General features: G+C 36.8%; 1 protein-coding gene across 6 annotated transcripts; it reads right to left on the bottom strand.

The window, feature by feature from the left end:
* Positions 1–3,101: 3,101 nt before the first annotated feature.
* LOC131315336 (uncharacterized) lies at positions 3,102–13,157 on the bottom strand. Of its 6 annotated transcripts, none has more exons than XM_058344495.1 (8): positions 13,034–13,157; positions 12,668–12,782; positions 10,023–10,134; positions 9,689–9,809; positions 7,440–7,557; positions 4,637–4,748; positions 4,305–4,425; positions 3,102–3,330 (listed from the first exon to the last, which is right to left on the bottom strand). In XM_058344495.1, the coding sequence occupies exons 1-8, from the start codon at positions 13,140–13,142 to the stop codon at positions 3,308–3,310; spliced, it is 831 nt and encodes a 276-aa protein (XP_058200478.1). In that variant the 5' UTR covers positions 13,143–13,157; the 3' UTR covers positions 3,102–3,307. The 6 variants fall into 6 exon arrangements, with proteins under 6 accessions (XP_058200478.1, XP_058200479.1, XP_058200477.1 ...); XM_058344496.1 differs by having other exon boundaries at positions 7,440–7,554; XM_058344494.1 differs by having other exon boundaries at positions 3,102–4,425; positions 7,440–7,554.
* Positions 13,158–13,488: the final 331 nt, after the last annotated feature.

The raw sequence follows: 13,488 nt of genomic DNA, 5'->3' as shown, positions 1-13,488 counted from the left end.
TTTGCGGACCGGACAAATATTATGGACGGATGGAGTAGTAAAAGGTGTGAATTCAATTCTTTCGTTCATTTTTTAAGTCATATTTTATGCAAAAACTATAACTATTTGTGGCTCACAAATTTGAATGACCCGTAGGTTCAGTTCAAATTATTACAAAGACTTAGGTCCAACGTACGTAATACGCGCAAGTTGGGTAGGGTTTAATTTCTTTGTTCAATGAATCAAATTGGGTTTTACAGTACCATATATAGGAATATATGTAGTCAATAAGTCAACTGTTGTGGATATCAATTGCTTGGTTAAAAAGTCACTCAATTCCTCTGTGCCAATTTTCCTCCATTTCTCTGTATCGAGGAAGTTGAAGTTGAATTGCATAAAAACTTTACAAAGCAAAATAATTTTTACACAATTCAACGGTCTTCCGTTTCTCGGTACAAAGAAACAGAGGGAAACCGGCAAGGAGGATGTGCCGTGCTCGAAGACTAGTTATATGTAGTCAAGATCGAAGTTAAAAGTGTTTGGTTATTTTCCAATTTCATATCACCTTATACCTGTTGCATTTCACGTGGGAAATATATTATTGCAGCAAAAATGCTGGATTAATTAAAAGAAAGATACAGGAACCAATTCAACTCTGCAATTAGTTTTCGTTTCCTCAATCGATTAGAGGTGTTCGGATCAGCTTATACATATTTAAACTATCCCCTTTTTTGTCCGGTTAAAAGCAACTCATCCATGCCGGGATTAGAGAGTTCACAACCACTTATTTTTCTTTCAGCGTGATCCCAAAAATTAAACTCCAATCAATTGCTTAAGGAGCAAATCACGACCAACCGGATTAACATTTGGTCTAACATCAGTTTTAATCTTTTTACTTTCTAGACTAGAGATAGACTAGATATGGCACGTACGTAATTAATGTGATTGTGGTCTTTCGTTTACCAAAACAAAGATAGTACTGTAATTAAAGATGGCAACAACTTCAACGGGGGACCCCCCGAACTATCTCTAGTGACTCTCTCTCTCTCTCTCTCTAGAACTTCCCAGCCATAGGACTCACCTACCTCCTTCCCTCCCTCCCCTGGGGTTTTCACCCTATGATGGACGGCGGAAAGGGGAGGGGGTGGTCTTCATTAATGTTTCATCTATCTCCTTTTTTACATCTCTACCGACCTCCTCCACCGTTTTTTTTTCACTGTCTCCTCCGCCGTCTTTTTTTCACTGCCTCCTCTTTCTTCCGTTGTTCTTTTTTATTTGAACCGTTCGATAAAAAACAAATAAAAACTGCTCAGATGAAGCCATTTCCGGTCTTTTTTTTTGCTAATTCATCGTGAGTACCCTTAAAATCACGTTCTGAACACATTGAGCGGCTCGGATCGTCGAAATTCGATTGGAAAAGGAAGATCCGCATTTTATTAAAATAAGGTAGTTCTTATTAGAAGGAGACTCATTATATATATATACACACACCCCTGTTTCATGAATATATCCATGGTCTGGTCTGTTTGTTAGAAAATGTGCACATACGGTCGGGTCAATTTTAGCTCATTCGATAAGGTAAGCACAACTTTATTGAATAAATGTTAACCCAACAACAAACTTTTAAATTAGTCGGGGTTTCATTATCATTATTTACCAATGTGACTATGTATAGTTGCCCTCTGCCTAATTTTCGTTTGTATTTTTTTTTTTTTTTTTAAGTTATGGCAACTAACACCCACATTATTTACTCATGTATATTATTGGTACAGAAAATGAATATATCGGCTACTTTACAAATTTGTCAGAGAATACTGACCTCAGTACCACATAATAATCATGTGAAGAGTATCATATCGCTCTTAAGTCGGGACAAAGATGAGGTCCGGCCACTGTGTATTACGAGCTCTAAAAAATAGTACTACTTACCTATTGAACCAACTACTTCACGGTAATTTTTCCAGTTATATGCATGTCTCTATGATGTAGTCTATTCATCCATGCATAGGAACACATACATACATACATACATACTGAAACTGATAAACCTTTGGTCGTGTGAAGAATCCCATAAAGCAAGTCTACAACCACCACCCAGTCCCAAAGGGAAGGAAGAATGCAAGAATTTTCCTACTTAAGTTCGTTTCATCCCTCTTTTTTCTCTTTTTTTTCTTTTTTGAGAAATAGTTTGTTTCATCCTTGGGTAAAAAATAAAAATAAAAACAGTACCATACGTACAATCTTCCACTATATATGTAGGCTTTGTCTAGCAACCTTCTCTTTTTTTTCTTCCCAATTAAGTCTTTTCCATTCAAATTAATACCAATGGCTCCTTCAATTTCTCCCATTTCCCATTTATTGGATGTCACAAGCTTTGCAATATATCATGGGTAGGGCTAGCCCTGAGATTATTGGAGCCCAAGGTGAGAACTTGTACAAAGAATAACGTGGTATTTCAATACTGGAAACAACGTACATTAATGAGTTTTCTTGACTCATTCCAATTTATGGATTTGATTTCACTAGCTTGATAATGTAATTGAAAACAATTCCAATTTAATTGGTATCATACTTAGTATTCGCATACTTAGTGGAGTAAACTTTTCTAGGGAAATTTATAGAAATGGTCCTCCTAGTTTCATTCGAGTCTCATTTTCATCCTCCAAGTATCAATTACAACTTTTTTGACCTTCAAGTTTGGTTTTCGTACCAAGTTGATCCAATTGATAACGTCTGTCAGCCAAATTGGATGGAAAAAATTAGATTGAGGGAAGACGTCAACAATTGGACCAACTTGGTACGAGCTGCAAACTGCCATCAATTAGATTTTTTCCACCCAGTTTGGCTGATAAAAGTTATCAATTGGACCAATTTGGTACAAAAACCAACCTTGAAGGTTAAAAGAGTTGTAATTAATACTTGGAGAACGAAAATAAGACTCGAATGAAACTAGGAGGACCATTTCAATAAATTTCCCTTTTTTCTAAGTATATTGAAAACAATCACTTTTATTTTAACCAAAAACAATTGATTCAAAAGATTTAGGCTTTGTTTGGTTTCTATCTTTGGGTATTTTAGTCTTGAGTGGAAGGAGAGATAGGGTAATCATTGGAGACGAAGCATAAATAACAACCCAAACATAGATTATAAACAAGTGCTGAACTTTACTTACACTATAAAATACAAGACTTCAACCAAAGTTCTTATCCTTTGGTGGGATACACACAAACCACAATTTATACAAATACTGTAAAACAACGGACACAAATACCCAATAAACTGATGGCATCCAGGTCCAACATGTGGGTCCCAACGGTGCTACAACTCCTCAATTACCATTCGAATAATCACCTGAAAATGTTTGGAATAAATTCGTCAATTGAAAGCTCACCGAGTAATTTAGCATGCCAAGGCATACAAATGTGGCATACGATAAATGGAACGATAAAATGATATTTTCAAAGAAAACTAGATGAACCAAAATATGTGTCCCGATGGAATAATATCAAGAACAGGATATGCACCTCAACAAACGGTATCAAGAACAAGATATGCATCTCAATTCTCAACAAGGTATCACAAGAATGGTGCCCAGCCCATAAGTAATAAACGACTAGTCTAAAAAATAACGTATCAATGATATCCAACAATAGCATGGGAACCATAAACTCAACATGCCAGATTGTTTTCCCAGGGTGTCAGCACCCATTGGATCCTTAGAGTCACCTCAGGGTGGCGCCTGGGTCTACTCCCTAAGTTGATTCAAAATATGGTCACTACGATTTTAACTCCCTATCCCGTTGAGCATTAAAGTCACCAATATATTTCAGTTTCAGGGGTCTTTTTTCTAATGGCCAGAGGCAATTCAATCTTTTCATGAGAATTTTCCTTCAATATGCATATACAAATGGTCCTAGTAGAGTCACAAACGACAGGCATTGGAGTCACCTGTACCAGGACTACTCCCCTAGCCGCCAGTAATTACAATGACTCATAACGTCCGTGATACAAGTAAACATATCAGGGATTAATTCACTATCATTTCCCATACCAGAAAAGCATAGGAAGTATCAAATGGGTCAAGTCAATAATTCAGGAATAAAATAAGTGGATGTCCAACCATACATGCCTGACACATCCCATACCCTACCCATGTCTCGAGTATCTGACACAGATAATTTTTTTATATCCTTAGGAGTGTCCATGGAACATATTAAAGTACCCTGAACTACAGAATTCTGCAACAATCGATCTTCTAGAAAAAAAAAAAAAAGCATATAAATTCTAACTCGGAACAAAAGAAAATTCCTCCTCCATGGTATCACCTGTATGTGTGAAATTTCCGCTATTATTCCCAGAGTTGGATGCCAGAGAATTGGTGATATTGTTTTCAGATTTTGCCTCCTCAGTCAGCATCTTCAGACTTATTTTTCTCAGGTAATCAGGCTGCAGATAAGAGTTAAGTATCAATATTTAGTAAGTAATTCATAACAAGAGAACTGGCAATTCATATACAATGTAAACTCTGAAGGGGAAAAATAAAAGGATTCTTTCACAGCGTCTACACAACCATAGTTCCAATACCTACAATCAAAAGAATGACCACAAACATTCTGATTTTTTACACAAATACTAGATGCCCAACTAATGGACATACCTGGCTGGTGGCCGAAGTGTAGATATTCTCTTCAAACCTTAATGCAATTTTCTTGAGCTCTTCCAGTCCCTCCTGTCCAGAGAATGGAAGATGCCTCATCAAAGTGTCAATTCTGCCATGTTAAACAGCAAATTTAAGAAAACCATTCCATTTTAAAGGGTTATCGGCCATGCAAGTATGATGAAGATTAGTCATAGCTCAATAAAGACACTAAATTGGCAGCTAAGCTTAGAAAGCATGGACGGAATGTTCCAAGAATAATTCGTAATACGTAGAAGGATTACTGTGAAACTAACACCACTATCCAAGAAAATATGTCATTCAAGCTTCAAACAAGAGCTTGGCTCCACATTTTCCAGAGTTCAAAAAGACTCCCACAGGTATTAGTCAATAGTATCTTTGCGGCCACTTCATATAGCCAGTTCCTACTCAACTATTTAAGGCCATACGAGCAAGGTAACACTAGATCAGTGTTTTTTTCTATCATCTAACAGGTGGTAGGGTGTTAATTTTAACATGCAGATGATATCGTCACTGCATGAATTTAGTGAGCTCGAAACAGAGAAAAAATAAATAAAAAATCAGTAGAGCTCGTATGGGCGAGTATCAATTTCTTGAGGCTTAGTCAACCTACGGAACATCTTCAATATCGTAATTGTGCAACGTATATATTCTGAACTTACCTTTCATATCCTTCCTTATTTTGATAAATTACAATCTGTCTCAACAGCTTTAAAAGTGGATTCAATCACAGTAAATAGATTTTTCGTAACTAGAAAAGTCAAAATGTGCTTTTTTAGCTATTGTTAGGTTATTTCAGTAAAAGAAACGGGAGAGATGAAAAATTATATTCACAAGAGTGTGATGGACTTGAGAAAAGACTATGAAACAGTCCCCCACTGGCTAGGAATATTACACAGTTAATTTAGAAAAAAGATACGTGACAACCATTCCACATACGAATAGGTAAGTAGAAACTCTCGAATGCCATGAATATCAAAGAGTGAAGAATTACGATAACAAACTTAATTATTGAGGAAAACGGAGAGACCAGAGAAAAAATGATATTCTAGGACAAATGCAAGCCCCGAGAGCCAATTTTTGGTTGGAACTTGGAGGGATAGCATTCTAGGGATAAGGGTAGTAAGTAATAGCTACAGGAAAAGGCTATACCGTTTAATAGTTCCAAGAAACCTTCTCCTACATATAGTTAAAGGGGGATAAAGTATGGTGCGAGACATGGAGAATTGTCGATCCAAAAAGAGGACAAGAATCCTCTACGGCCCTTGGACATAGGAGAGTAGGGTATCACGATGGTGGGGAATAACTAACACCAGTAGAGGGTAGTAATAGTAACGCCAGCCCCAACCAAACCCCCCCAAGCATCAAGTATATCAGCGCAAAGAATGACCAACCAATGGATTGGGGATATGGTAGACAAAGGGGGATGTTGGCCCACAGGATTCGAAATCCTACCCTCTATATCCTACCAAAGAAATGGACATAGAGTTGAATGTGTCAGAAGTATATCTTGTTAACTGACCTACATGCTTTCTCTGTTACAAATATGCAACTATGAGTCTACGTCAAGCTAGACACCCACACTTGGGGTGCCAATGCAATTGGCACAGCTATTTACCCCCATACATGAGGTGTGGGGTTCAAGTTCCCCCTCCCCCCGAACGCTAATATCTAATCACTTCTCCTAACGTATGGCAAACAAACAAACAAACAAACAAAAAAAAGGCAAGACACCAGTGAAGGGATCATGCTATCTTAAAAGTTTTGAGCTAATTGTTTACTACATAAAAGGTATCGCACATGAGAGAGTTTATGCAAAAGTGAGAAAATGCTACAATATCCATTTGTTGTAAAATTGCATCAATTGGTTACAGGATTTGTCTGACACCATCGCACACCAACTACACTCTCACTATCCTAGATGTAGAAGATCACAACCACATGAACATGTACCTGCCATCTACTTCTCAAATACATTATTCAGAATTTACATTTTCACCCAAACAGTTCTGCCACTTCTGCGCAACCCAAACTTCCAAATGAAACATTTCAAACTCGACGCCCATGCCAAAATCTCTGGTTATAGAGCAGATTCCAGCTTTTCTTTTACTCACACTTAACTCGACTATAAAGCCACATCCCGAGAAGTACCCATATTCATCAGATGCAATTTGCACCTTCAAATGAATTCCCAGATTTAAAACCAAAACACATTAGAATAGACAAAAAGCAGCTCACTAGAGCATATCCAGCCCTTGCTAAAAAATTAACCCAAATTTGAGAAAAAAATTTGAGTACAAGCTTCATTTGGTATGTATCACTCTAATGGAAAAACTCAAATCTAAGCACGAATTCGAGTAAAAGCTTCATTAGTGGCATAATTGTAAATTGCGAAGAGCAAAATAAGCCTAAAAATTTGAGTAAAAGTTTTGAGTCTCCCTAGATTTGGTTAAAAATTTGAGTGAACCTCAAATCTGGTATGAGTTTGAGTCAACGATTGGAGCGAGTTTTAAGGACTTTTACTAATAATTTGGTTATGAGTCAAAAAAAGGGTAAGGGCCGGAGATGCTCTAAGTTATCCGATGCTGCAACTCGGATATCACACTTTCCAATTGGACAAACAAAAACAAAGGCAATTTCTAACCCACAAATGTTATTCACTTGTAAGAGTTATCTTTTTAATTCAGCATTTTTTTTTTCTCTTCTTTACCAAATCAAAAATCAACTGATGTAAGTGCATAAAACTGTCAAACTACTATCAAAATCGTAAGGAAAAGCTCACATCTTGTTGACAATCCTTTGCCGTGAATCAAGATGCAATTCGGATCTCCAATCTCCTGTGTTCACCGTGGGTTCACCACCACCAATAACAGGACCAGGCCTCCCCATCAGATTGACTACTAAGTCAAAAAACAATAATAATAACCTTTCAGTTGCAGCCAATAATAATAATAATAATAATAATAATAATGCAACGTTTTCTATTTCAATTACGTCAAATACCCACCACCAAATTAACAACAATTGGAAACCCGATCCTTCCGTCGAATAGAAAAGAGAATTTCAGTCTTTATTAGCTTTTTCAACTACTACTACAATTATATGTTCAAGTATATATGATCATGAAAAACAACAAACAGCGAGAGAGAGAGAGAGAGAGATGACCAGAGAGAGAGACGACGACGACGAACAGAAACAAAGGAACCGAGAGGCAGCTGTTATTACTGTTGCCTGAGCTGCTGAGCTCTGTTCGATGTTGTGGAGTTTCTTACTTCTGACTCAAGATCGATAGTAATTTAGGGCTGACACAGCCATACGTACTCTTAGTTTTTAGAATCTTTTTTTGTTTATGTCAATTTCACAAATATTAACCTCTAACTATCCACGAATTATCATTATAGTAAGGGAGGTCGGTGTTGAAAATGTGTACGTGTCAATTTTGTATTGGTTGAGATGGGCTAAGACGTTTTATGACAGTTGGATCAGTATCATTTTAGAGTTTGGATATTGTGAATCAAGAGCTTAGATTGAGGTCAACCGCTCAAATGGCATCTATGAAAATGTGTCACTTTTTCAAGACATGTTAAGACTTTTTTTTTTTGAAAAGCTACTTAAGACTCTTGGATCAACATCATTTTAGAGTTTGCAATATTGCAAATGAAGAGCTTAGATCGAGTCAAATCAACACTCAGACGGTATCTTTGAAAATGTGTACCTGTCTACTTAGGATCAGCATCCATTTAGATTTTGGAATATTCCAAACCAAGAGCTTAGATTGAGTCAATTCAATGGCTCAAATGGGGTCCATTCTAGTGTCCATTCAACGGCTTAGATGGTGGCTGTTCCAATTTCAAACCCTAACCCCATTTTCGGATCCCTCCCTCGATCTCTCCCTCCCTCTCTTCATTCCCCTCTCCAAGGAATTGATAACACCTAAGAGGTTTCGAACCTAAGACCTTAGGATATTTAATAGTTGTAATTTGTCTCCCATTTTATATGCGAAACCAATTAACAATAGTCATATTATGTTCTTCAATCTAAATTTCATTCTACTCCAACTGTTTTCACCATATTCATCTGTAATCAGAATATAATTAAGAATCAGCGTACTCTGTATCGGCACGAGCTTGCATGCAACGAATGTATGTTACTCACGTGTAACACAACAATGTGGGAGTACATCACTAATTGGGACTCAAGGCAAAGTACTAACTGTTCGAAACAAGACCGTTATATTTTTGTATCAGCTCGTAGGTAATGTGAAGTTTGGGCTAAACTATGAGGCGTTTGATTCGGTGACCAAGGACGGGAGGCATATTATCAGGTGTCTTATTTTTGTGAACATCTCCCAAAACGCCTCAGGGTTCCTTTGACCTAACTTTTTAGGTGCTTTTTGACACGATCTTTTTGGTTGTTTTCTCTTAATTTTACTAGATTGGAGTGTAATTTTTACATCACTGTTCAGCTCAACATGAGGTATCGGAAACTATAGAAATATAGACCAAAGTTGAAAAAAGTTCTTATAAGACGAAAAAGACCCAAAAAGACAGTACACTAGTACAGCCCTTTTCATATCTTATTTGAATTTTTTTAAAATTTAGTCTATATTTTTATACATTTCCTATTCCTAAGAGCTAAGACCTTGGACACAGCCAAATATTTATAATTCGTAATTTGCTCATAATGCTTTCTACCCTAAAATTGTTGCTAACAAGGTATGCTAGAGCGTTAAAAAAAAGGGAACAGCAGAGCATTTCATGAATGATAGGCGAGTCGTATACGCTACTTTATGATTAAAAATTATTATGTTTTCTTAGTAGACCTCAAACCATACATGCCTGACAGATCCCATACCATACCCATGTCTCAGATCGAGTATCTGACACAGATAAGTTTAATATATTTAGGAGAGTCCGTGTAACATATTTTAATTACCCTGAACTACAGAATTATAAAACAAACAATCACTTCTAGAAAAGACAAGCATATAAATTCTAACTCTCAAAGAAAATTCCTCCTCCATGTCATCACCTGCATGTGTGGAATTCTCGCTATTATTCCCAGAGTTGGATGGCGGAGAATTGGTCGCAGTATTTTTGGATTTTGTCTCCATAGTCAGCATCTTCAGACTTATTTGTCTCAGGTAATCAGACTGCAGATAAGAGTTAAGTATCTATATTTAGTAAGTAATTCATAACAACAGAACAGGTAATTTATATGCAGTGTAAACTCTGAAGGGAAACAAAAAAAAAAGATTCTTTCACAGCGTCTACACAACAGTAGTTTCATTACATACAATCAAAAGAATGACCACAAACATTCTGATTTTTTACACAAATACTAGATGCCCAACTAATGGACTTACCTTGCTGGTGGCAGAGCTGTAGATCTTCTCTTCAAACTTTACTGCCATTTTCTTGAGTTCTTGCAGTCCCTCCTGTCCATAGAATGGAAGATGCCTCTTCAAAGTGTCCATTCTGCCATGTTAAACGGCACATTTAAGAAAACCATTCCATTTTAAAGGGTTATCGGCCATGCAAGTATGATGAAGAAAACTCGTAGCTGAATAAAGACGCTAAATTGGCAGCTAAGCTTAGAAAGCATGGACGGAAAATGTTCCAAGCATAATTCGTAAGAGGTAGAAGGATAACTAAAAACTAACAGAACTACCCAAGAAACATGTTATTCAAGCCTCAAACAAGAAACTAGGCTCCACATTTTCCAGAGTTCAAAGACAAACCATAAGACTTCCACACATATTAATCACTAGTATCTTTGCGGCGACTTCACATAGCAAGGTTCCTACTCAACTATTTTATGGCCATAAGGGCAAGGTAACAAAAGATCTGTGTACTTTTCTATAAGCTAACAGGCAATAGGGTTTTAATTTTAACATCCAGATGATATGGTCACTGCAGGAATTTAGTGAGCTCAAAACAAAACAAAACAAAATCACTTGAGCTTATACGGGCCAGTATCAATTTCTTGAGGCTCATTGAACCAATGGAAGATCTCCAATATCGTAATTGCGGAACGTATATATTCCGAAGTTACCTTTCATATCCTTCCTTATTTTGATAAATTACAATCTATCTAACAGCTTTAGAAGTGGATTCAATAACAGTAAATAGATTTTTTGTTACTAGAAAAGTCAAAATATGCTTTTCTTTAGCTATTGTTAGTTTATTGCATGGAAGAACTAAAAGATATAGTAACAAAAAGTAAACAGACAATAAGGTGGAGGAGGAGGAGGAGGCCAAAGAAATAAGAATAGCTAAAAACACTATGTTCAAGAAGTATATAGGATTTTGAAATTTGAAGTTAATGAAACATGAGGTGACTAAATTTGTAAAGAAAATATGAAGTTCTCTGTAATTGGGCAGGGAAGAGTCTATTCTCTATTGCATGAATAGAATACTAAAAGGAACAGGAGAGATAAAAAATTATTTTCACAAGAGTATGATAGACTTGAGAAAAGACTATGAAACAGTCTCCCACTTGCTAGGAATATTACACGGGTAATTTAGAAAAAAGATATGTGACAACCATTGCACATACAAATAGGTAACTAGAAAATCTCGAAGCCGATGAATATCAAATAGTGAAGAATTATGATGCCGAACTTAAATATTGACCAAAAGGGATAAACTAGAGAGAAAATGATAATTCCTTACAAAAGATGGGTGAAAAGGAGTGCTTCTAATGTATTACAGGACAAATGCAAGCCCCGAGACCCAATTTGGTTGGAACTTGGAGGAATAGCATTCTAAGGACAAGGGTACTAAGCAATAGCCAATATTTGGGGGAAGGCTATACTGTTTAATAGTACCTAAAAACCTTCTCCTACAAATAGTTAAAGGGGGATAAGCATGGTGCGAGACATGGAGAATTGAAGATCCAGAAAGAGGACAAGAATGCTCTACGGCCCTTGGATGTAGGAGAGTAGGGTATCACGATGGTGGGGATCAACTAACACCAGTAGAGGGTAACACCATTAGAAGGTGCTATTCGCAACCCCAACACACAGAAATGCGCGCACCCCAGGGATAATGTGTCCGGTAGAACATCAAGTCTATATGTGCAAAGAACGGCCAACCAATGGATTGGGGATATGGTAGACAAAGGGGGTTGTTGGCCTACAGGATTCGAAATCCTACCCTCTATATCCTACCAAAGAAATGGACATAGAGTTTAATGCGTGGGAAGTATATGTTGTTAACTAACCTATGTGCTTTGCTTAGAAAAAAATATGCAACTATCAGTCTACATAAAGCAAGACAGCCCCAAATGGGATCATGCCATCTTAAAAGTTTTGAGCAAATTGTTTACTACATAGAAGGTATCACACATGAGAGAGTTTATGCAAATTGAGATATCCATTTGTTGTAGAATTGCACCAATTGGTTATAGGATTTTCACTACAGCACACTGACTACACTCTCACTATCCTAGAAGTAGGAGATCACAGCCACATGAACATGTAACCGCCATCTACTTCTAAAACAACATTAAGCTGCTACGACATACATTTTAGATTTAGCATTTTCACCCAAACGGTTCTGCGCAACCGAAACTTCCAAATGAAACATTTCAAAATCGATGCCCATGCCAAAATCTCTGGTTATAGAGCAGCTCCCAGCTTTTACTGTAGTAACACTTGCTTAACTCGACTCATAAAGCCACATCCCGAGAAGTACCCATATTCATCTGATGCAATTTGCGCCTTAAGATGAATTCCGAGATTTAAAAGCAGCACATATTTGAACAGTACAAACAGCAACTCACTAATTCAACCAATGCTGCAACTCGCATATCAAACTTTTCAATTAGGCAAACACAAATGAAGGCAATTTGTAACCCACAAACGTTATTCATTCGTAAAAGTTTCGTATCTTTTTAATTCAGCATGTTTTCTTTTCCTCTGCTTTACCAAATCAAAAAATCAACTGATGTAAGTGCATAAAACCAACACTGACAAACTAATAACAAAATCTTAAGGAAAAACCTCACATCTTGTTGACAATCCTTTGTCGCGAGACAGGATGCAATTGGGATCTCCAATCTCCTGTGTTCACCGTGGGTTCACCACCACCACCGACAGGACCAGGCCTCCCCATCAGATTGACTACCAAATCAATAAAATAAATAAAACCTTCAGTTTCAGCCAAAAAGAATAATAACCCAACATTTTGTACTTCAATTAAGTCAAATACCCACCACCAAATTAACTATAATCGGAAGACCGATCGATCGCAAGAAATAGAAAAGAAGCTTTTCAGTCTTTATTTGCTTTTCAACTACAACTACGTAATTATTTGAAGCATAAATTATCATGAAAAGCAACAAACAGCAAGAGAGAGAGAAGATCAGAGAGAGAGAGAGAGAGGAACCGATAGGCAGCTGTTGTTACGGTTGTCTCTGTTAGGTCAGATTGTGGGGATTTTTCTGACACAAGATGGATAGAATTTAGTGCTGACACAGACATATATTCTCTTAATTTCAGATTTTTTGTTTGTTTAACGTCAGTTTTCCCAAGCGTTAACCTCTGATCTATCCATATAAACAATCTCAGCCTAGTTATTATTTTTTAAACACTTATTTCTTATTTCTTTTCAAGATAAATTATTTTTTTCAATACTAATTTTTTTTAGCGGAACAAATCCTCAGTATAGCATGGGAGGTGGGTGTCTTTTGATAATTGAGATTTCTAAGATATCTTTCATGTCTTTGATTAATATCGAGGGTCTAATTTTACCATAATTTATGGAAAATTCAATTAAAAGCGGACTAAGACTCGTATGAATTGACCAGTGGAGGCGTATGAACTGGCA

Source organism: Rhododendron vialii, chromosome 13a (genome assembly GCF_030253575.1).
Source record: "Rhododendron vialii isolate Sample 1 chromosome 13a, ASM3025357v1".
Classification (NCBI taxonomy): Eukaryota; Viridiplantae; Streptophyta; class Magnoliopsida; order Ericales; family Ericaceae; genus Rhododendron; species Rhododendron vialii.
Note: the sequence above shows the minus strand (reverse complement) of the source record. Positions and strands in the feature narration are given on the sequence as shown.

Bases quoted from the DNA above. Each gene is read 5' to 3' on its own strand.
- LOC131315336 (XM_058344493.1), bottom strand. From the start codon at position 13,142: ATGTCTGTGTCAGCACTAAATTCTATCCATCTTGTGTCAGAAAAATCC. The intron at 4,749-7,439 runs GTGAGCTTTTCC...TTAACATGGCAG, and splicing joins CAAAGGATTGTCAACAAGAT to AATTGACACTTTGATGAGGC. The intron at 4,426-4,636 runs GTATGTCCATTA...TCTTATCTGCAG, and splicing joins ACACTTCGGCCACCAGCCAG to CCTGATTACCTGAGAAAAAT.